Source organism: Emydura macquarii, unplaced genomic scaffold (genome assembly GCF_026122565.2).
Source record: "Emydura macquarii macquarii isolate MOO-44397 ecotype Brisbane River unplaced genomic scaffold, CSIRO-AGI_Emac_v2 contig_1230, whole genome shotgun sequence".
NCBI lineage: Eukaryota > Metazoa > Chordata > Testudines > Chelidae > Emydura > Emydura macquarii.
In genome coordinates, this window is record NW_027131367.1 from 12,617,031 (window position 1) to 12,639,365 (window position 22,335).

Genomic DNA, 22,335 nt, shown 5'->3' on the forward strand with positions numbered 1-22,335 from the left:
GCAAATTCCAGGTCTGAACAGCCCTGAATTTAGGAGCGTTCCAAATCCTCACTTCAGTTCCAGACAGGTCCTGCCATATAAGGAGCTGAACCCAGCACCCTCAAACTTTGGAGCGTTCCAAATCCAGATCTGGACGGGAATTGGGCGTCCTGAGCCAAGCTCCATTCCAGCTGTCCAGGGTGAGTCACCAGGAGTGCTCACGCTGTGCTCAGCGCTACTAACCCAAGCAGCTCAGAGACCAAGACACAAAGAGGGGGAGGGTTAGAATCCATCGGCAGAGTTGTCCAGGCGATGCTCAGCCATGTCCTGGCAAAATAAAGTTAAATTCAGCTAAATTAGGAGGCCCTAGATGAGATTCGACTAGGCTGAAGGTAAATCTTCCAGGGGACACGTTGCAGCTGTGCATGGCCAGAGCAGTGTGGGACAAGCCACAGGACCTGGGGAGGTGAGCACCACGGTGGAGGGGCATGAGCACCGCAAAGTCTGGCTTCCATTGGCTCAAGATTAAACCTGGGATTTATCAGATAATAGCCATTTTCGTCTCAATGGGCTGGAAAGGGCGAGGTGACAAAAGGAGCAAATGCATTGTTTTAAATTGATTGCTCCTATCCATTGCCAATGAACAACGCATGGGTAAGCAGGCTGGGTTATCCAGCCAGGGAGGGGAACCTCGGTCATGCGCAGGTCTGTGTTCATCTCTGGCACTCACACTGACCCCAGACGCAATGGCTTTAATTCTGCAAAGGTTGGTCTGGTTTTAAATTCCACCGTGGCTGCCAATTTATTCCAGCAGGGCGAGCTGTTGCATTACTTGTAAATCGAGCATGCTGTTTGAGCTAGAAAGAAGCTGACTATCTTGTACTGCCTGAAAAGACCAGTTCTCGGGACTCAGTATTCATTGTCCGCCAACTGGCAACTTGAAAACTCAGTGCATCTAATTTCAGTGCATTTGTACTGGACTTTAATCCAGGTGATCTACAAGGGGCCAGGGAGAATTGCTTCATATATCCAGAGAACTACTAACCCTTTAAATAATAAAGGATAACAGAAGAAATACTTAAAGCACCTTTCACTTAGCGCACATTACCAATATTCAGTGATGAAAGCATTTCAACACCCTAGGGCCATGAGGGATTTTTGGTAGTATCCCCATCTTACAGATGGGCAAGAAAGGCTGAGCGTACGTCTACACTGCAAAAACGAGTGTTCTGAACTAGGGTTAAAATAGCAGCGAAGTCCCAGCAACTTGGCTTTTAACTTGGGTTAACAGCTCCAGTTCAACCCCATGTTCCACGGCGGCTTCAACTTGAGCTGCTCACCCAGGTGACTCGGTCTTTGCTGCTGTTTTAAGTCGAGCTAGCTAAGCCAAGGTAAGAAGGCAGCATGTTTTGCAGGGTAGACATGCCCTAAAAGAGACTCAGTGTCTTGTCCAGGGTCACAAGCAAGTCACTGGCACAACCCTTGCAGTCCTGGCTTTGTTGCCTCTGCCCTAGGCACCCCCTCGCAATCCCTTTTTACTAGCCCCTAATGTTGACCCCTCTGGGAGTCACAGCATGTGTCTGTAGCTGATAGCCGGGCCAGGTTCTTGCACTAGGGTCAGACTAACAAGCTGATCTCACGGCCTTAGACATGTGCAGCCGGAAATGTGCACAGGCATCTGCATAGACACTCAGCAACCAGGAAGGAGAGAAAGAGACACCAGGAGCAGGAAGTGTACCATGGACAGGAGACAAGGTGCATTAAAAAGCCCCGAAAAGTTTTATAATGGGATCTGCTGGAGCCGAAAGCTGCAACATGGAAGCAACATGACAGTTGGGTTTTGGCTAATCTCACGCATGAAGGCGTCATGCACTGGGGTTGGGATCACCTGCACCTTTCCATTCCCACTTCTTCTTTGGAAACAAAACAAGCCCAAATTCCCATCCAAGCGTGACCTGCTGATACAGCCAAGCATCCAAACCAGAGTCAAGGAAGTCACTTTGCAGAGGGTGCATTCCTTACAAAATGTGTAATCATCAGGCAGTGATAAGGGGACGGAAGTTCATGGTCTCTAATAAATAAATGGGAAACACTATGGTCCTTTGACAGGTAGGAATCCCAGACAATGAACAGAGAACGGCTAGCTGCAGAGGTCAGAGGTTTTACATATATACATTTACTAAGCAGAAAAGTACCTGGTGCAGGAATGTCCTGGTGTGAGGGAATGTGGTGTAAGGGGGAATCTTTCACTTCTTCACATATTGGGCTCACCTCTGTGTAGGTTAGAGATGGACTCAAGCGCCACCATTCACAGCTGGAGCATCTCAGAGTTTGGATCCAGTGCTTTTGATCTAATCCTTTATAAAGAGAGGGACCACTTGAAGCTACCTGGTCCGTGGAGGCATTTACAACAGGCCTGTCACTCTGCGGTTTGCGTGAATTCTGGGCTGAGGTTACAAACGCTGCTTGTGGGCAGTTGGATCTGGGGCTCTGGTTGGGGCCCAGGCTAAGTTAGAGATTTTATTTCATACGTTCGGTTTTGCCCAGGAGGGGCTGTGAATCCTGCACCCAGCCTCCTTCAAACAGGGGCAGGGCCTGGGCTGGGATGATTCTCCCAACACAGCTTTGTTTGCCTTCTCTGGAACGTCTCACTTCTGGGGCCAGGGCCGGAATCCAGGTGGATTGCCAGGTCTGCCCGCCAAAGGGCCTGACGCATTCTCCCTCTTGCCGTGCTCCAAAGCCCATCCGAGCCGATGCAAGTCTTTCCACTGCTTTCAATGGGCTTTCGCTCAGGGTCCACGTGAGCCGGGCTTCGCAGGGTGTGTAGCACGCGTACCATTGCTTCCTCACAATTGCCACAGCTCAGCCAGGGCCACACCTACGCAGCAAAGCTCTTGCACACATGCTTAACTTTAAGCATGCACTTAAATCCTACTGAAGTCACCCAGACTTAATACCTCCCTGAAGTTAAGCACAAGCTTAAGCTCTTAGCTGAATAGGGCTCGATGGCCAAATGGCGGCCTACCAGGTTCATTCTGCTAACGGTTGTTCTCCACCAGCTCCCTCTGGCATCAGTGGAACATCTGGGCGCAGGGCCCAACCCCATTGACACATCTTTTCCCACATCCAGGAGGACTTGCTCCCCAAAACCTACCCTCTAATACAAACTCTCCGTGATTGACATCCCACATCCTGGGAGACAAAACATTAACCACACAACAGTCCCTCGATACTACCCTTTGCAAAGAGCATGGCTGGGTTTCTACCCTCATCCTCGTCCCAAAGCGTCTCACTCAGCACCAGGAGGTGGGTGGGGACAGCAGGTCCAGCTGGGAAGTTAGGAACAGCTGTGGGAGAACAGGAGAGACCCAGTCACAGCTACCCCAAACATCTCCCTCCAGGGCAGTCACCTTTTTCCAGGTCCAGGAAGACACAACTAAGGTCACATGTCAAACCGGTAATCCAGGTTGCCTGAGAAAAACCATGAATCAGAAGCAGTAACAAATGGCAGTGGGTACATTGGTAATGTAAGTTATACAGGGGTTACATGTGCTTCCCATAAGGAGCCATAGGGCCACAGACTTTCAAGCAACTAAAAAGGACCTGGCTAACAGAGCGGGGCAGGAAATGAGTTTACTGTCCCACGAACGGTTTTGAGATATTGAAAAATTTTCCTGTCCCAAACTGGAATGAAAAGTCAAAATCTTGACAATTTTTATGAGCCAAAGAAAAGTCGGTTTGGGTCAATCAAAGATGTTTCATTTCAATTTTGACTGTTTAAAAAATGATTCGTTTACGTTTCTAAATGAGACGTCGTTTCCAACCAAAAAACCAGACTGGTTCGTTCTGAAAATGTTGACACATTTTGAAACTTTTTTTCCCAAAATTTTTTCAAGTTGAAAAACAAAAGTTGAAACTGACCCTTTCCCACGAGTGGCTTCGGTTTCTGACGAATCAGCATTTTCCGATAAAACCGTTTCACTGGAAAATTCCCGACTAGTTCCACTCGCTAACACTGGAATGAGGGGTATTACTGCAAAGCCAGACTGTACGGAGCACAACCAAAACCCCACAGCACAGCACATTCCCCTGAATGGGAGGGAAATGTGGATCTGAGCTTGGAGGCTTAGGCCCATAACAAAATTGGTATTTAACTGTTTTGGCTACTAAGCCCAACCCATGAGGCTCATAGCTACCGCCTCAAACTCCTCTTCAGTTGATCACGGTGCCCCCACCCACCCAGCCATTTTTGGGTCATTTCCTATCATCTTCTTCCGGGAGAATGGGCTCCACAAACCCAACCCGAACCAGGGCTATCAGAAGCTAGAAAACAAATCTCCTCTTGATGGTCTTGGTTCATGCATGTTTATGTTCTTTCACCTCACTAGAGCAGCCAGCATTTCTTTGCAAATGCTCCAGGAAGAACCAAATGGAGCTTCATCCCTCTCTCCTACTGCCAGAATTGTCCTTGGCTGTTATGTCTTAGTGAGTTACAATATTCAAAAGCTGCAAGGTGCCAGAGCTTACTGAAGAGACTCAAAGCTGCCTCAGGGGAATCAGTGCAGAATCCGAGTTCTGTTTGCAGCGATAGGCCAACTGTGCAGCTAGTCACTAAAGCCCTGTGTAATTCATAGCAGAAGAGGTGGGAGATCATGGTACAAATGTGGCTAATAAATTGCCACTGGGAGATATCTTTTTACTGGTGGTCCCGCCCCCTGCTTGTCCCTCCTTTTCTGGAAGTTCCTGGATCTTCCTGGATCCATTAAGAATACCAGAGCCACAAACCCAAGGGAACAGGCAGATCACACAGGGTTTGCGGTTCAAGCATGATGAAAGAATTGGGAGGGGTTTTCCCTTTGCAATATGGGGGGCATTTTGGCCACTCATTTCAATTTCCTGGAAATACCATATGCATGGCGGTGGCACTTTCAGGCCCATCCATCGACAGCAGAGGAACGGGCAAGTCGGAATAGGGTAGCATCCCTTTAAATAGTTTCTGAGCCTTCACCACGTTCTGTGTTTTAAAAGCTGCCAGAAATTAACCAGAGCAGCAGTGTCTCTAGGCTGCATTTCTGTAGGCCGGTCAGAAATTCGCCAGAGCACAAGGCACTTGCTTGAATGTCTGGATACATTTTCCATTGATCAGTTAGTGGCAGGATGGTAAGGAGCGGCCATGGTGTGTGTGGTACCGTTTCTTTTGACAAACAATTGAAACTCTGTGATGCTCACAACCTACTTACAGGGATAGTACCTTATTCCAGTGTTTCTCAATTAAATTTGGCCATGGAACCCTTTTGAACTCGATAAATAATTGCGGAACCCCCCAAACTCTTAACATTATTTTTACATATGGGGCCAACAAGAATGTCAAAATAAGCAAATTATATACAAACAACTAGGTCAGTGTTTCTCAATTAAATTTCCCCGCGGAACCCTTTAGGCTCCGCAGGGAAATTACACTCATACTCGATACCCTCCGCCGAAAAATCCGGGACATCTTCCCTTTTTCGGCGGCGCGGAGAACAGCTGCTCTCGGCGGCGCAATGTCACTTTCTCGCGGAACCCTAACAGTGTTCCCGCGGAACCCCAGGGTTCCGCAATTGAGAAACACTGCCTTATTCCTATAAACTCCAAGCCGGGTAGCATCACCCTTTGGATTTTTAAGGGTGAAAAATCCCTATGTCTCCTTCAGAAGCACAGTATTTGGAAGCAAGTTAATTTGTCCAAAAGAAACTGGGCTCAGGCTGCACTATTTGGAGCCAGAGTTCAGGGGTGTTCAGATGTGGAGGTTTAGTTAGGCTCACTATAAACACAGTGATGAGAATTCTGGGCTGGGATTCAGAGCACCCAAATTTCAGAGGTGCCTGGAGTCAGATTTTTGGTTTGGATCCGTCTCTATTAAAATAATAATTGTGCTTTGCACTTCTGGGGTGTTTTCCATATGAGGATCTCAGTGCGCTTTACAGACATTATGTACTTCAGCCTCACAGCACTCCTGCAAGGTAGGACAGGATTATCGTCTCCAGGGAGCATTCTCTCCATTTTACAGAATGAGAAACTGAGGTACAGAGCGGTAAAGGCCGATGTGTTCAAAAGTGGCCATTGATTTGGGGTCCCTTCATTTCTGGATGCCCCACTTTAGACATGAAGGGCCTGATTTTCAGAGGGGCTGACCCTCCCCCAAGGCTAAGTGACATCAGAGCTGTGGGACTGTGAGACTCAACCCAAGGGGTCTCAAACTGGGAACCCAAAACCCGAGGCACCAAAACTTGGCCGTCATTTTAAAAATGTGGCTGCAAATGACTTCTCCCAAGCCACACACTGAGTGAACAGCGGAGCCAGAAACAGAGGAAGGAGTCCTGAGTCCCACTCCACCAAAGCACACCGCCTCCCTAGAGAAAAGTTGTGGATGATTATTTATTTGTTGGTCCATTCCAAGGTATCATACTGTTGTCTTTGTCTATGGCTTCCTACGCTTTGTCAAACTGTGATCACATGGAGTTTCACCTATCAGCTTCATGGCATAGCACCATCTGGTCCCCACTCTAGCAAGCAGGCTGGTCGGAGCTCCACTCAGCAAAGATGGAGCATCAGGCAGGTCATATCTCAAAGATTCCTCTTAGCAGCAGGTTCCTGTTGGGCAGAGTCCCACAGACCGGAAGCAGAATGGGGAAGGAGGCAGTCAGTTAGGAGGGACTGATCTACACTGTGGCTTGCAGTTGTCCTAGTGGAAGAGTCCCTGGTTTCGGTTTTCTGGCAACTTAGAATTGGTTTTGTTTCTTGTTCATAAAATCTGCTATCTGTAGAGCAAAAGAGAAAACCTGTTAGCAAGCTCACACCGGGGCCAAATACTGAGCAGATGGCCAAACCACTACTGAATAATGAATAAAACAAAGGGGAATGTGTCAGAGAAGCTGGAGTCAGCAGGTTGTCCCACAATGAAAGACAAGGTAGCACAACGGATACCCCATTTGGTGATGAAAATTTTCAAAGCACTCTAAAGGATTTTGACTCATGCCCTCCTCTAATCTTAGTGGAAGAGATGTTTAAATCCCCCAGGCAGCTCTGAAAATCTCAACCAGTATTAGCCAAACAGCTAAATCTGGTAGTCCTAACTAGATCATGGCCACAGTTCAACAGATATAACAGATGCAAAAGATTCTGAACATGTAAATTATCAAAGCCACAGATGCTACCACTTAGACACCTACCGATGGCACCCCAAGTTGGGTAGCTAGGTGTATAAGTGGGAGCCTCTCTGCTAGGAATGAAATGCAGGCACAAAACTGGTCCCCTTTTAGAAATCAGGGTCTAGGTCCCAACCTGTGAACTTAGCTTCCATTTAGGCATCTTCCTTGTGCAAATAGGTTTGACCCAAGCCTTCACCCAAAACTGGAACCAAACCTTTCTTAATGTACAGAGGCAAACTTGGAGACCCTTTTCCCCTTACCCCCCACCCACAATTTCCATTATCCTTCCCAATCCCAGCCAGCACTATAAGTGGAAATACCAAAATACTGTTTTCGTAACACTCCCAACCCAAGTTTGCAAACTCAAGAGCTTTGAATAAAAACCCAGGCATCTGAGGTGGGTTTTGCAGATTCGCTCACTAATGGCCCAACTGCTCTCATTGAAATCGACAATCTGTCGACGCCAATGGGCGCAGAGCAAGGCCAAGGTTGGGTGCTTCTGAAACATCCACCCGGGGGAGCTCAATAGGAATCTGACCTCAGAATGGTCTCAGTTTGTCCAGGTTACAGAACGGCAAGGACTTCGACTCCCACCCACCCAGCATTGGAAATGCTGAGAAATGAACTAACCTAAGCAACTCTGTAACCACCCAAGATCTCCGTGTGCTGGCAGGTTCCTGTCTTGTGTATACATGAAGAAAATACTGATCTTAGCTGAGCTCCTGTTCTTCCGATGGAAAATACGTTGAGCACATATTCAAGCCCTTCAGCTCCCCCAGTCTCCCTCACGCTGAGGGAGATATGGCTCTAGGGCTACAGAGCGAGGGACATCTCCTACTTACAGATCGGTGTCTGCAATAACATCAGGCCTCTCCAGGGTCTGCTTCCTCCTCTGGATGGCATCCAGTATCTTTTTCCGAGGCCCCAACGGGATGTTGATGCTCTTCAGGTCATTGTCTGAACACAGCATGAGGGCCTCCAAGTCGATCTTCTCCTTCTTGAGGATGGAGATGAACTCAGACATGTGCAGGGAAGCCAGGAAGGCCTCCAGGGGACTGGTATCAGGCTCATTGTCATCATCCAGGCCCAGCTCCACCTCATCCCAGGGCAGCTCCTCCGCGTTCCTCTCCTGCAGGCTGTTGGCACTGCCGATGCTGTCGTTGAGACTTGGCGAGCGCTGCAGGCGGCTCCGCAGTTTGACACCTACCCCGTCCAGATTGCCCTCGCCCGGCAGGCTGGCACCCTCCTGGCCGATCCCAAAGAGCCCGCTGCTGACGTAGTTCCTCCGGAACACCATGGTGCCGAGGCCAGGCCGGGTGAACAATGAGTCGTGGCCGGAATCGGTGCTGACCTCAGAGTGGGCCAAGTCTATGTGCAAACCTGGGTCGCTGATGGCACGGGAGACGGTATCTTCGTCCGTTAGGAACATGTCCCTGAGGTTGCGCCGGGTCCAGTCCTTTGGGCTGCCATAGGTGCCTTGCTTCACAAACATGACGTCATTCCCCAGTTGCAAGCCCGACAAGGACCTCACGCTTTTCCTCCCATCCTCGTAGATCTTAAACGTTCCATCCACCTGCTTCTTCTTCTCCAGCTTCTTCTGAATTTTGGTCTTGCCCTTGGCGGTGCCGTGGATGGTGGCTTGGGAATATGGCAGGGACGTCACCATGGACATGTGCTGGAACCTCCTGCTAAGAGTGCTGCTGGCGTAGCTGGAGAAACTCATGGTGTCCGAGTTGTCAGACATCTCCTTCTTGTACCTCTTCTCCATCCGCTCGTGATGCTTTTTCTGCATCTTCACGCAGTCCTTGATCCTCCTCTCTGCGTCTCTGAAAGCCCTGTCCTTCAACTTGCTCACCAGCTTGGGGTTGAGGCTGCTCTGCTTGGCGGCAATGGAGTCTAGGTACCGCACGCTCTCCATGTGCCCCTTCATGGCAGCCATGTCCAGTGGCGTGTGGTAGTCATTGTCCAGGCACCAGATGTTGGCCCCAAAAGACACCAGGAAGGAGAGGCAGTTCAGATGGCCATTGGCTGCCGCCAGGTGAAGGGGCGTGTTCCCCCAGATGTCACATTTGTCTGGATCACCCCTAAAACAATGTTTGGAACAACTAGTTAACGAGCAGTTCTGCTGGGCTGACCTTACCGTGAAGATATGAAGTGGGGTTTAAAGAGATGTTTACTGGACAATAAGCTCATGCATTGGATGCCACCATCCCCACTGCCATACGAGCTCTTTCTTTCCCCCGAAACATAAGCAACATGTCCCCTAGCCCAGCCACCACATACCCCATCCCATGAGCTCCCTGAAGAGGTGTAGTGAGCGTCAGGTAATCACATGTCCGACAGACAGGCCTGTGGCAATTTCTGTTACCCACATTTAACCCCAAAGGTCGCACTCATGCCCCTGTGCCCACCCCACCATCTTCTCTCCATGCTGGAGAGGGACCTGAGCTGCAAAACTGGGATCCAGATTCTGAACATCCTAGAGTCGGTGAGAGAGGTGAGACTGGTTCTGGAATATTGCCTGGCCCATTATAAAGGTAGAGGCAATTTGCAGAATTCAGATGCCGGTTCAGATCTCAGCCATCTCTAAAATCAGAGGGTGTTCATATTCAAGCCCTTCTCTACACCATATAACATGGAGCAAGCTCCCAAAATAAGCCCTGTACTCTATGTGCACTTCTACAGGTCCTCCCAGGATAAATGGCTATCCGAAGCACAGGGCCTAAATCTCATCAGTTGTTTCACCTTTTCACCTTCATGTGCACATCATGTGAACTGCATCCCTGCCTCACAACTGTGCCTGGGGCACCATTCAAGTGAATAAGACTGGGTGGGCGTTTTTGCCTTTCCAAGTTTGGTTTTCGATTGCACAGTCCAGAGCAAGTTGCTACTAGCACATCCTGAGAATCCGGTTTCAAAGGAAGTGGAGATTAGGTTTCCATCTTTCTTAAGAGCCACAGACTCAACTAATGTGATTAGCAGAACCTGTAGTGATGTCAGCACATATCCCAGCAGGCCATTGCTCACCAGGGAGTTGCCCAGTTTTTGCAGCCTCCCATGATAAGAAAGGTCCAATAGGGTATGCCAAGTAGGATTTGGCCATAGAGAAAGTGCACTTAAGAATACTCAGGTGCATGTCTGAGCTCCGAACATTCCTCTCTATTTGTGATCTGCTGAAATAAGACACGGCTACTCCCCTTCCAGCATCAACCATGCACTTGTATATACGAGTCAATGAAATGCATCCAGCATCAGTAGCTGACATCTGTCAACAAGCCTCTCTCTCTCTCTCTCTCTCTCTCTCTCTCACACACACACACACACACACACACACACACACACACACACACACACACACGATCAAAATAGCAGAACTACCAAACCACACTGCTGCACCATTCCCTAGAGCGACTCCTCCTGGGAGAGCATGGGATTGCGACAGCTCTCACCCGCATTCCTACACCTTTCCTTATAATCATGCCTGAGGAGCTACAGCTGCCATGGGAGGAACCAAGTGCTCCCCCACAGCCACTGATAGACCATTTCCAAAACTGGCCCTTGCTAGGAGTGACTGAAATGGGAGCTGAGCCACCCTGGCCCATGTTCCCCCAGCTCATGTGTAGGACTAGAATGTCCTCCAGGTCTACAAAGAAAGAGAACAGGTTGGTGAGAAGAGAGAGACTGGCACTGGAGAGGCTCAGACATCCTTCCTTACAGGGCTTCTCGCAGAGAGGGGCTGGGATGGAGGCACCAGACGCTCCCTCACCAGCCCTGGTGTAAGGGGGTGGCTACAGCCAGCAGTGCTGAAAGAGGCTAAGATGACACCTGCAAGAAGGGGCTAAATTGGCACTAGGTGCGAACTTCCCCGTTGGCTGCACCCTTTTACCCCAGGGGCTGGGCTTGGAGGGAGGGGAGCCTGGCCTGCACCATTCCACCTAGCATCTTGCAGATTTCCCTCTCCAGCGCCCACCCTCCCCTCCGAACTTTGGTAGCTTGGAGCGACAGACCCTTGACCACAGCCGCTCCCGCTTTTGCAAAACTAAGTCCCGAGCAATGAGGCACTGACCTGGCCCCTCTAACCCCTATTGGAAAAAAAGACATAGGGCCCCAGTCCTGCATAAGGAATTCTCACTGGCTTCAGAGGCAGTTCTGTGCTCCAAGGGCTTGGAGGATCAGTCCCAGAAAGATTCTAGAGAGAAAAGAAAGGCAAAGGACCACTGAACGTCAGGGATCCATTAACCCAGCAGCAGGGCAGGGGGCGGTTTATCTTGACTGCAAGTCTCCTGTCTATTCTACCGGTGCTGATCTCTGGTGACAGGTACTTCCTAGTTCCTCTGCTAGCTCCGCCCTAGTAATGACATGTCCAGGCTGGGAAATTCATGGGGGGGATAAATATTTGATGAATTGCAAGAGAGGAGTAAATTATTTAGCCAGTTGAATTAAAGAGCTAGTGAAAATGGACCTGCCGGCGCTGGCAGTGGGCTTCTAGGTGTGTGAACCGTTGTTTGTTTATGTTTGCGCTGAGTGGCCACACGTGTGTCAGAGCTGGACACGTCTCTCTGTGCGTGTGTACGAGCGTGTGGCATGGGGGACCAGCACCTTCGCGCGTTATGTGTGATTTGGTGGTGGACCCGGAGCAAAACTTTGGTTCCAAACCTAACCGCTGGACTTGGATCCAAACGTCACAGTTCAGCCCCATTTCTCATGGACATGTGCTTTGGACTGCAGCAGGGTGTTTCTTGGCCATCTGGGTTACAGAGGAGATAATGATACTGGCCTCTCTTGTAAAGTGCTCTTAGATCTACTGACGAAAAGCGCTATATAAAGAGCTACGGATTATTATTAGGATGCTTTCCATGTGCTTATTGTTGCCTCAGGGAGCCTTTGACTGGGGAGAAATAACACAAGGTCCAGCCTTCTCAGCGTATTTCCCCTATCCAAGAACCAAAACATTGTAACAGGACCAGATCTCTGCTTATCGTGGCCCCATAAATGGCTCCTGGAGATGGGAAAAATGCCCATGAGAAACAAGGAAGATCAATGCCTTGTAAAGCAGACGCAGCTGATCCAGCGTCAGGGAGAGACAACAAACACAAGGGACCCCCCTTGCTGTTTTTATAATCACTTCTCAAAGCAGAACCACACTGCAAGGGCATTGCACATTGTTAATTGCCAGGTCCAGGAAGTGGGAACGTATTTTAGGAACAGGTAGTACATTGTATTTATCCAGTGGGACACTTTTCAGCATCAAAGCATTTTCAAGTGCTGAGTCAACAATCGTAACAATTATTAATATTACTTTTTAAAAATATTTGTAACTGAACCCCTTCTCCTCCCCTCCGGTGCACCCAAGGCTACAGCGAGTCACCATGCTGTCTTATCACTGCAACACGCACCCTTCCTCATTCCATCCCATTCCTTCCGTTTGTTTCGCTCCACTTGTGCCATCACATCTAAAATTGGGCCCCAATCCTGCCAACATGAGCTTACAGCACCTGCGTACTCCCTTTGAAATCAACGGGACTGCTTGCACACTTAAAGTCAATTGCATGTAGACGTGTTTGCAAGATTGACGCCTTGCACTGTAAGCTCTTCGGGAGGAGAGTGTATCTTTCTCTCTGTCCTGTCAGCGTAATGGTTGTCATTCCTCAGGACATGCCGGAAAAAGCAAAACTATCCTCAAGATACAGTAGATTCCCCTGATTAGCAACCCCTTGGTTGCCAGCAAAAGTTTGCCATTGTCCAGCCATTGCCAATATAAGCAGAAGGCAAGTTCATGAAGCTGCAGATTTGCGGGGTTGCAACTAGGGAAGGAAGCACTGGGACAGGCCGAGTCTGGCCATGGGCAGGTTTGCGGGGCTGTGGCCAGGGAAAGCCCATCCCAGCACTTCTTTCTCCAGCTGCAGCCTCGCAACCTTGTCTGCAGCTGGGACCTTTCTTCCACAAAATGTTCTTAATAAGCGGCATGCCATTGGCAATATCCGAATCCCACTACCTTTCGAGTCAACGGGACAGGAATGGTTCCCAGCAAAACGTGGCTATTAACTGGAAGTCGTTAATAGCTGGGTTGCTATTAAGCGGAATCGACTGTAGTTGGAATGGCCCACAGGGGATTTCACTCCCTCAGAAATGACTAGATAAAATTGGGATTCAGAGCTGGCAGCTGCACGCCCCCAAACTGGATCCAGGGGTTTGGTTCCGTCCATGATAACTGTAGGTTTGGATCTGGATCTGGCTGTGGATTTTGATCGCTTGGGAGTTCGGGGGCATTTGAAATCCAGAACTGGATTCTGTGCTTGAGCCCATGTTAAGGCTTTGCAGAGGGAACAGATCTTTCTTTTACTGGTTAGTGCTGGGATTTCACAGGCAGCTGGGAACATCCACAGAACAGAAAGTCCTACTGTCCAGAGCATTCTCCCCTCCGTGGGACAGAAGAACAAATCCACCCCAGCCCACCCTGTGGGCAGAGAATCCTGACACCCCACATTGCCGAGCCCGCCTCCTCCCAGTGAATCAGAAGCTGGTCTGATTCCCAACCCAGTCACCCCTTTCATGAAGACGTCAGACCCACGCTGCAGGATTATTGTCTCCTTGCAGCTCCATTGGCCATTATTGTCTCCATTGGCCGCTTTGCCTCCGCTTTCCCAGCTTCCGCGTTAATTGGGATCCTTTCCCTCGCCGGAGCCCAGCCAGGAACATGAAAGAGGCTTTTTGTGTAACTAACGACTTGGACGAGCCACCACCAAACCCGACTCTGCCCCCCTTCCCCTCCTCTCATCCAAGGGGCAGACACGTATCAGTGTTCGTTACACTACCCTCGCCACCAGCCTTCTTTGCTAGCCCCTTGCGATGGGCTGAGACCGCGAATTGCACTCGGGGCAGCCATCAAGGGAGATTACTCACACAGCCATGTCCAGCGATAGGCTATTCTTGGCTCCATACTCACGTCCTTCCTGGCCTCCCATCTATTGCATGCGTCAGTGTGTGTCGTCCGTGTCGTGGTCGCGCCCCCCCCCCCATTCCCATCACTGTGGTATCCAAACCCCGCACGCACATTAATGAATGTAGCAGAACACCGCCGGGAGGGGGGAAAATATTAGCATTCCCATGTTCAGAAGAGGAAACTGAGACCCAGAGGTTAAATGACTCAGTTGGGGTCACCCAGCCGGCTCCGTGGCAGAGCCAGGGACGTAACCCAGATCTCCGGAGTCACTCTGCAATGCCTGAACATGCTGCCGAGCTTCTGTAGGATACCACAGTCCCTGTGGGGGATGCTGGGCCCCTCTGAGACGCAGAGATCCAGCAACGAGGGACATGAGCACGGTCAGGGCCTGTTTACACCATCAAAGCTACCGTGTTGTGGCGGCAGGTTACAGCAAGGCATTGCCCAAGAGAGTTCGGTCTTGCCTGCATGAACCATCGGCAACCCACAGTTCCCACAAGGTGCTTATAACACGGCCTGTTCCCACCCACACAGGCAAAAAGCAAACGGTGCTACAACACTCCCAGGATACAAACGAACACAGCTAGCTGTCCGGACGCAGGTGCCACTGTAGAGTAGCCGCGTGAGCCCGCTCCAGCACTGGAATTCCAAAAGGGCTGACAGATTCATTCCAGGGCATTGGATAGTTTAGCTGGCACTGAGAGGTCTATCCGCCAGGCCGTGGACTTGTTTTAAAAGAAGCAACAGCACTGACTTCCCAGCAACCTGTCTCCCTCAACCGCCTTTCTCTCTTGTCCCTCACCCGCCTCTCTCTCTCAGACACACACACACATTCTGTTCCCACAGGGTAACTGTCATCCTCCCTCCTTATCTGTGCTCACCGACTAGACATTGCATAACTGCCTGCCTCCAGCATTCACTTCACTGGGCACAAACACAGAGAGGACAATTTACTGGGCTTGAGTGTCTGCCAGTACCATAGCTCTGAGTTGCTTACCCAGCCCTGACAAAGAGTAGCGGCTCCTTTGTGATCCCAGCTGCCTCCTGAGACCACGGTCTCTGGTTAGTCTCCTAGATCACACCGTCTCTCATTACCCTACTGCAGGCGAGTGTGCTACTGGCCGGAAGTTCAGATTTCTACTTGTGTGCGCAGGATCTGCTAGGCCCCAGAAAGAGAAGGACTTAAAGGTAAAACCTCGAAACATTTGGACATTTGGACAGTTTTTATCACTGGGGTAAAATTTTCAAAAGCACCTAAGTGACTTAGGAGCCTAAGTTCCATTTTCCAAAGTGACTTAGGTGGATTTCAGAACTTCACGCTGGAGCTGGTTGGAAAATGAAACACAAAAATATTCCCCCCAAAATTTTGACCCTTCCAATTTGTTTCCATTTCATGGGTTCCAAATGGCCTCTTTTTTTTCCAACAAACATTTTTATCGACCTTTTCCCCCAAAGCCGTGATTGAAACCTTTTGTCCTCTGAAAACTGGGTTACGATAATATCGCCAAAACATCTGCAAAAAATGACTTGGGTTTTTAAAAAGTCAATAATTTTTCATTTTCCTTAAAACACTGTATTTCAACGGGAAAAAATGTGAGTTCAAATCATTCCGACCAGCTCTAGCTGTGATGTTTCAACGTATCCTTGAGATGAACGTCAGTGACAAAGAACTGACGCTCCCATCCATGTGGGCATCAGAACTACTCCAGCTATAGCGTGCTGGGTTCCAGGATGGCTTCCCTGATCAGTGTGGACAGGGAAATATTTTGCCCTGAGAACTGTGCCAGCCAAGATGTGCTGAAAACCCTAGCCATGCAATGAAAACAACCCAGTCGAGCAATGATTGAGACCCTAAATATTCCCCAACCCTCTTATAAAAAAAAGGGCCCGGCCCAGATCCTGCTTGCAGCTCCACAGGAGGAATCCCACTGGAGACAGTGGACTTCCACTGATGTAACTGACAGCCGCATTTGGCGCCTGTGTTTGGAACTCTCCTCTCTTTCCAACAGCTTGCTGCTAACAATCGAATTCCTCTCTCCGGCACATCCTGTCTCTCTGGGAATGTCTACACTGCCATTAAAAACCCGCCACTGGCCCTCACTTCTCGCGGGATCTCAGAGCCACTCTGAGCCCAAACATCTACACTGTAGTTTTATAGCCCCACAGCCCGAACCCCGCATGCCCAAGTCAGCTGACCCAGGCCAGTCACAGCCAGGCCATGGGCTCTTTATGGCAGTGTAGATGTACCCTCTGTCTCTCTCTAGCTCTCCACCTGATTGGTTGCTCTGTGCATCCCCCACTTTCACACACCCAGCATCTGAGCAGCAGCCATCACTGCTGACATAGGAGCTGCGGCAGGTCACAGACCTCAGGAGAAAGAGCGGCATTCAGGCGCAGGGGGAGAAGAAAAGGCTTTGTTAATCTCGCCCCTCAGATTGCCTCCACACTCTGTAGCTTCTGTGAACTCTGCACTGGTTTAGTGAAGCATCTGGGGATATTTCATCCCTCCCTGACAGAGTGTGACCAATGCACTGATGAAAACACATTCTAAGCACCACTGACAAAGGCTTTGCATGTACCATTCATCACCAAAAGGGCATGGCCCTTCCCTGTGCTATTTTCCCTGTCAACAGCAAACGTATGTTACGCTGTTAATTAAACACCAGCCGAGCGACACAGGAGGGTTTCAGCTGGGATCGTCAATTCCCATTAGAATTTATAAAAGGGGCCCGTCTCCAGAAATCTGCCTTTGGTCTCATGGGCAGGCTGCAGTTCAGTTAGATGCACTGGCAGCAGAGCTCTGTGGGGCTCTGAAGCTGCAATGCCGGAGGGAGCTTTCGGGGGAGCTGTGAGGTGCACTGACAGACCTGGTAGGGGGCCCAGAACTGAACAGGGATGGGCAGAAGCCCCAGAACAGAGCAATAGTGGATGCAGCCTGGAAGTGAAATAAAATGAACAGTACGGGCGTTGCTTTTCTCGCCATGCTGCACTCATTTTAATGACAATCACAGCCCTGCGCAGCGGGAAGCTCTCCGTAAGTGCTTAGCGTTACCCAGGCTAAGGCTCAGCCAGGGGCCCATTGCTGGCATTTCCGCCCCACCCCCTCGACAGATGCCTCTTTGACTTGTGCCACGCCCGGAAGCTGAGAGGAGATTTTTAAGCCTGGGTAATACTAGGTCACACGCCCGGTCACACAACCACATCGGATCCTAAACCTTCTCTCCCCAGTCTGGTGCAATCTTTACCAGCCAGCCCATCAGCTCCTGCAGGCCAGTTCACCAGGACCCCCCAAAAACGCTTAGTGAAGACAACATGTAGTGGAGCTGTAGCCGTGTTGGTCCCAGGATATTAGTGAGTCGAGGTGGGTGAGGTCATATCTTTAATTGGATCAACTTCTGTCGGTGAGAGAGACAAGCCTTTCCCAAACCTGAAGAAGAGCTCTCTGTGGCTCCAAAGCGTCTCTCTCTCACCAGCAGAAGTCGGCCCAATAAAAGACATTCCCTCACCCGCTTGGTCTCTCTATTGAAGACAAGGACATTTATCCAGTTGGCTTTAATGGCAGCTGGCTCAGGCTTCAAGAGCACAGTACTGAACAGGGTAAAGAAAAGCGAGCCGTGATTTTAAGTGCCTCAATTTTGTGGGGGTCCACCTGAACGAGGCCCATTGTTCAGAAGGGGCTGTGCCCTCTGCAAATCGGGCTCTTTAAGCTGCCCCTTGTTCAGCGCCCAAATATTGAGGTACCCAAAAGCACTGATCACTTTTGAAAATCCAGGCCGGGAGCGCTACTCATCACTGCCAGGATCACAGAGTGGCTGGAATCCACCAAAAGTCACTATGGCTAAGAACTCAATGCTCCTCAGAGAGGGAAATACCACCCTCCCCTGACCGGGAAAAGCCCTGGAAAAGCCCCGAGGAGCAGGCAAACCACTATAACGCTCTCAGGCTGCACCACCACAGGCTCAGAATCAAATCAGTACTATGAAGGCATGGAGATCTGAGTCCCAGGCCGGATCTTATCCCAGGAGAAATGCAGATAGCATCGCTTTGCAGTAACACCCAGCACCTTTCATCTGAGGATCTCAGTGCACGTCACAGAGGTGGGGTGGCAATACTGGGCTAGATTCTTCTGTGAATACACCCAGGCAGCTGGCGGGGAAGTCAGTAGGCGGTTACACACCTGTGGATGGGTAAAACAGAGGCACAGAGCACATGTTCCCTAGCTCTAGCCCCTCCCCCAGTCCATCAAACAGTTTGGCACAGATGGGTGAAATGAGCAGGGTCTGCTTGAGACACGCTCAGGCCTGGGAAGAGTCAAGGGGGAGGGGAGCAAGGGTCGGGACTGTGCTGTGTTAGCAGAGCTGGGTGAGGCCCGTGGGCAGGAATATCAGGGGGCGTCTCAGGTCAGGAACTGGGGGGCCCAGCAGAGAAGTGTGAGGCCTCAAACATGGAGCGGGGGGGGGGGGGCTTGTGGTATCACCAGAGGTGCCTTAGCGGTGCTAGTGGGAGAGCACAGCACCTGCTCAGGTACATCCGTCTGCAGCCAGTGCTGAGAACTGATTCAAGCACCACGCTCACCACACACTCACTGTGGACAGACGCTGGTGCCAGCAGGTGACACTTGCGAAGAGGCTCCTTCCTTCCTGGGCTTGGGCACACACCCCTCTGTACCGAGCTCCCCCTCACATCCCTGTCACAAAACTGACCCTCCGGCTCGGACACTCCCCTGGCTCTAGAAGGATCTCGTCTTTCTTCAGAAGAGTTCCACACCAGAGAAGCTTTTAGCAAAGTGGAGGCTCCATTAGGGGAAAGAAATGCTTTGACCGCTCCTTTCTCTGGGCTCGCCTCTTGCGCCCGGACTCCACCACTCCACATCCCCTCGGCCCACAACTAACACCTCGGTTGACGTGCCAGGAAAACCCTTTTTCCCTTACCTGATTTTAAAGCGAAACGGCACATCTGGGAAACCCTCTGACAAGCCCTTCCCACTCCCCCTCATGCATCTTGCTTGCCAGTCCGGAGCCCTTAGGAACCAATGCCTCTTTCAAACTGGGATGAGGAGGCAGAGGGAATCACTAGCCAACCACCACCCCTGGGGAATACTGTGACAAAAGAAATCTGCTGTTGGGAGGGGTTGGATGCTTGGAACTGCCCTGACTCCAGAATCCAGGAGAGGCTGTACCCCAGGCAGTTCATGCTGGGATGGTACCAGCTTGGGATGGGATGGACAGAAGCTGGCACTGCCCCATTTACAAGCATTTCTTTTCTGACCAGAGGTAGAGATTTTTTCATCTGAAGTGTCGGAGAGAGAGAGAAAGAGAATCAAGGCCTGGGCAGTTTCTTAATGCACTAGCCTTTCATCTCCGCAGCTCTGCATTCAAATCCTGCTCTTCGGGAGCGGGCCAGTGTATTTGCAGAGCTGTGGAGGGTCCCACGCCTGAAAGCAGGGGAAGGTGGGAGACACTGGCAGAGCTGTGTTGGGACGTGGTCCCAGACTAGCAAGGGCGTTTGCAAAGCAGGTTCCAGGTGCATTGGGAGGGAGAGCTGGGAGAGTAGTGGAATAGCAGCGGTGTTGCAGGGTTGGAGGCGTTTTAGCAGAGCTATATGATGGCAGAGCACTTGGATAGCAGGGAAGATGCAGGCCAGGAATGAAGTGCACCCACCGAGCCGAATGAGTGAAGCTTGCCTAACACCTGCTCACGCTCCTTTCGAGCGTAGTCAGGCTTATCAATCTCTCACATCCCAGGTGCCTAGGGACTACAGGGATGGGGGTATCAGAAACGCCCCGGACTGGCTCAGACAGACTCACTCCTCATTCTAACAGGAAAGAAAATAGCTGAGGGGAGGCAGGACGAAAGAAGTGGCATTCCCCGTGCAGGGCAAAGGATGGAGGCCATCGGCTTCCCAGCACCGACAGCTCTCCTGACCTGCGCGGGGGAGGAAGACGGGTTTTCACGGAGCCACCCCATCTATGCTAGGAAAGGAGCAGAGCAGAGAGCAGCACTTACCCTCTGCTAACTATCAGCCTCAGCGCCTCCAAGTTGCCGTGGTAAGCGGCCCAGAGGGTCGGGGTCATGCCATCCTCGTCGGGCGAGTTTAGGTCCTTCCGGGTGGCTTCCTTTAGAAGGTCCAGGTAGCCATCCCGGGCGGCTCGGTGGTACTGGTCGTTCATGATGCTGAGCAATCCTCCAGCCAGCGCATCGGGGAGGCAGGCGGGCAGGGCTGGGAGATCCTAAAGGATGGGCATTGGCTCGGCCCTGGATCCAGGAAAGCAGCTGCCCGAGAGCCCAGGCGGGAGCTGAGAGCGGCTGGTGGTTACCAGGACACCTGAGAAGTCCTGAGCAGCCAAGGGAGGAACTCCTTGAAATGAATGCAGGAGAAGCCTTGTCCGAAGCTCCCCCTGGGTCCTAAGAATCCTCCCTCCACCCAGTGAAGGCCTCACTGCAAGAAGCAGAAGACACGGGTCAGCCGGGTCCCCAGCTGGAAGGCACCTTCAAAGCACCTTTTAACTTTACCGTCTCCATCCTGGGCCCAGCCGCCTCTCACCAGAGTCCTCCTGAGGGCAAGTCATGCTGTAGTTGGGGCAGCTTAGCACAGGCTCTTCCAGCCCCAGGGACCTTTCTAAAGGAGGAAGCCAAATGCAATACCAGTCAGCATCCCTGGCCGTACCATTCCAGCCATTCCAGCAATGCACCTGCACGGTTCACAACGGCAGCTTGGATCCACGCAGGGGCCTGGGATATTACTTGAGTGAACACGTCAGCACTCAGATCCGCCCAAGAGACAGGGGGACCCGGTGTCCCGATTTTACAGGGACAGTCCCGCTATCCGGGGCTTTCTCTTATATAGGCGCCTATTTCCCTTCACCCGGGAGGGAAGTTCAGCTGGAAGTGTCCAGAGTGGAGCGCCAGGAAATATTTTCAAACCCGCGGGACCAATGCCCCGAGATCCCCTGCCATGCAGCTGAAACCCAGAGCCCTGAATGGGTGGGGGAGGTGTGGTTGGGGAGGAGGAGGATCTCCAGGAAATACCATATGAGAATTTAAGCCTTGGTCCCCCACCTCCCATCTCCATTTTTCACACTTGCTATCTGGTCACCCGACCAAGAGAACATTTTGGCTGCTCGATAAGCCCAGGAGCCACACTCTCTCCTGGCAGGGAGGCCACCAAGAGCAGCATTTGAGGGATGGGGGTTGTTTTTACTGATTTCTAGGGTTTATTTTTCTGCAAATGACGGCTCAGTTTGTCTTGGTAAAACACATAACACAGGTCAGGCCTGCGTGTGGGCATGCTAGCGACACCGCAGCAACCCCGCCAGGGCACCTGGAGAACTGGAACTCACAGTAATTTCAGGGCTCCAAAATCCCCTCCCTTCACCCCGGTCCCCAGCAGAGAACCCCACTGGTTTGTCTGAGGCCCTCCCTCGGGAGGGGCAGGATTTGGCCTGTAGTTTCTTGGTGTCGGTGAAATGCTAGCACCTCCCCTGGTTCTACGGCCAATCCAGTATTCCCTGGTGGGAACGGGCAGGTGCTGACCCCATGGCAGCCCCCGCAGGGTGCTGGGAGCATGCAGTCCTGACATGCTGCTCCACCCTCCCTCCGCCACAGGCAGAGCCGGCTCTCCTGGGAACGCATGGGCCTGTGGCGCCCTCTGCCGCTCATCAACCTGCCAAACCAGCCATGTGGTTATCCCAGCACGTTGCCCTGAGCTTTGATTTTCCTTGAGCTCACTAGGGCACCTGGCTGTGTAATGTGCAGGGAATTTCCTGTTGCTCCCTTGGCATTAATAGGACCCAGGCCACTAAATCCTGGGGCCGTTTGCCTACAGCGCAGCCCTGGGACATGGGAAAGGATGAGCCTGCCGGCACCAGGGACCATGGCCCCGTGGGAGGTGGTAGGACTGCACATCAGTGCCGTTTGAGCCCCGGGGAGGGGAACGAAGACAGAGAGGATTGGGAGGGGAGAAGGGTGAAGGAGGAAAATGGGAAAGGAACAGAAAAGGGACTGAGAGTGAGAGACAAAGCATCACTAACGGGAAGGAATGGGGCGGACAGAGGGAGGGAGAAAGGGGTGAAAAGGAGAAGGATGACAGAAAGGGGGAAGAGAAAGACAATGACTAGAGGGGCCTAGGGCTGCATTTGTGAGTGATAATGAGATGATAAAATGGCACTTGGCACAGCCCATCTTGCAAGCAATTTGCAAATACTCACTGATCAACCCGCTTAGA

At 51.2% G+C, this 22,335-nt stretch overlaps 1 protein-coding gene across 1 annotated transcript; it reads right to left on the reverse strand.

The window, feature by feature from the left end:
* Positions 1–8,007: 8,007 nt before the first annotated feature.
* USH1G (USH1 protein network component sans) lies at positions 8,008–20,347 on the reverse strand. Its single transcript, XM_067547835.1, has 2 exons — positions 20,118–20,347; positions 8,008–9,253 (listed from the first exon to the last, which is right to left on the reverse strand). Exons 1-2 carry the CDS (start codon positions 20,279–20,281, stop codon positions 8,008–8,010), a joined length of 1,410 nt encoding a protein of 469 aa, XP_067403936.1. The 5' UTR covers positions 20,282–20,347.
* Between the last annotated feature and the right edge of the window lie 1,988 nt (positions 20,348–22,335).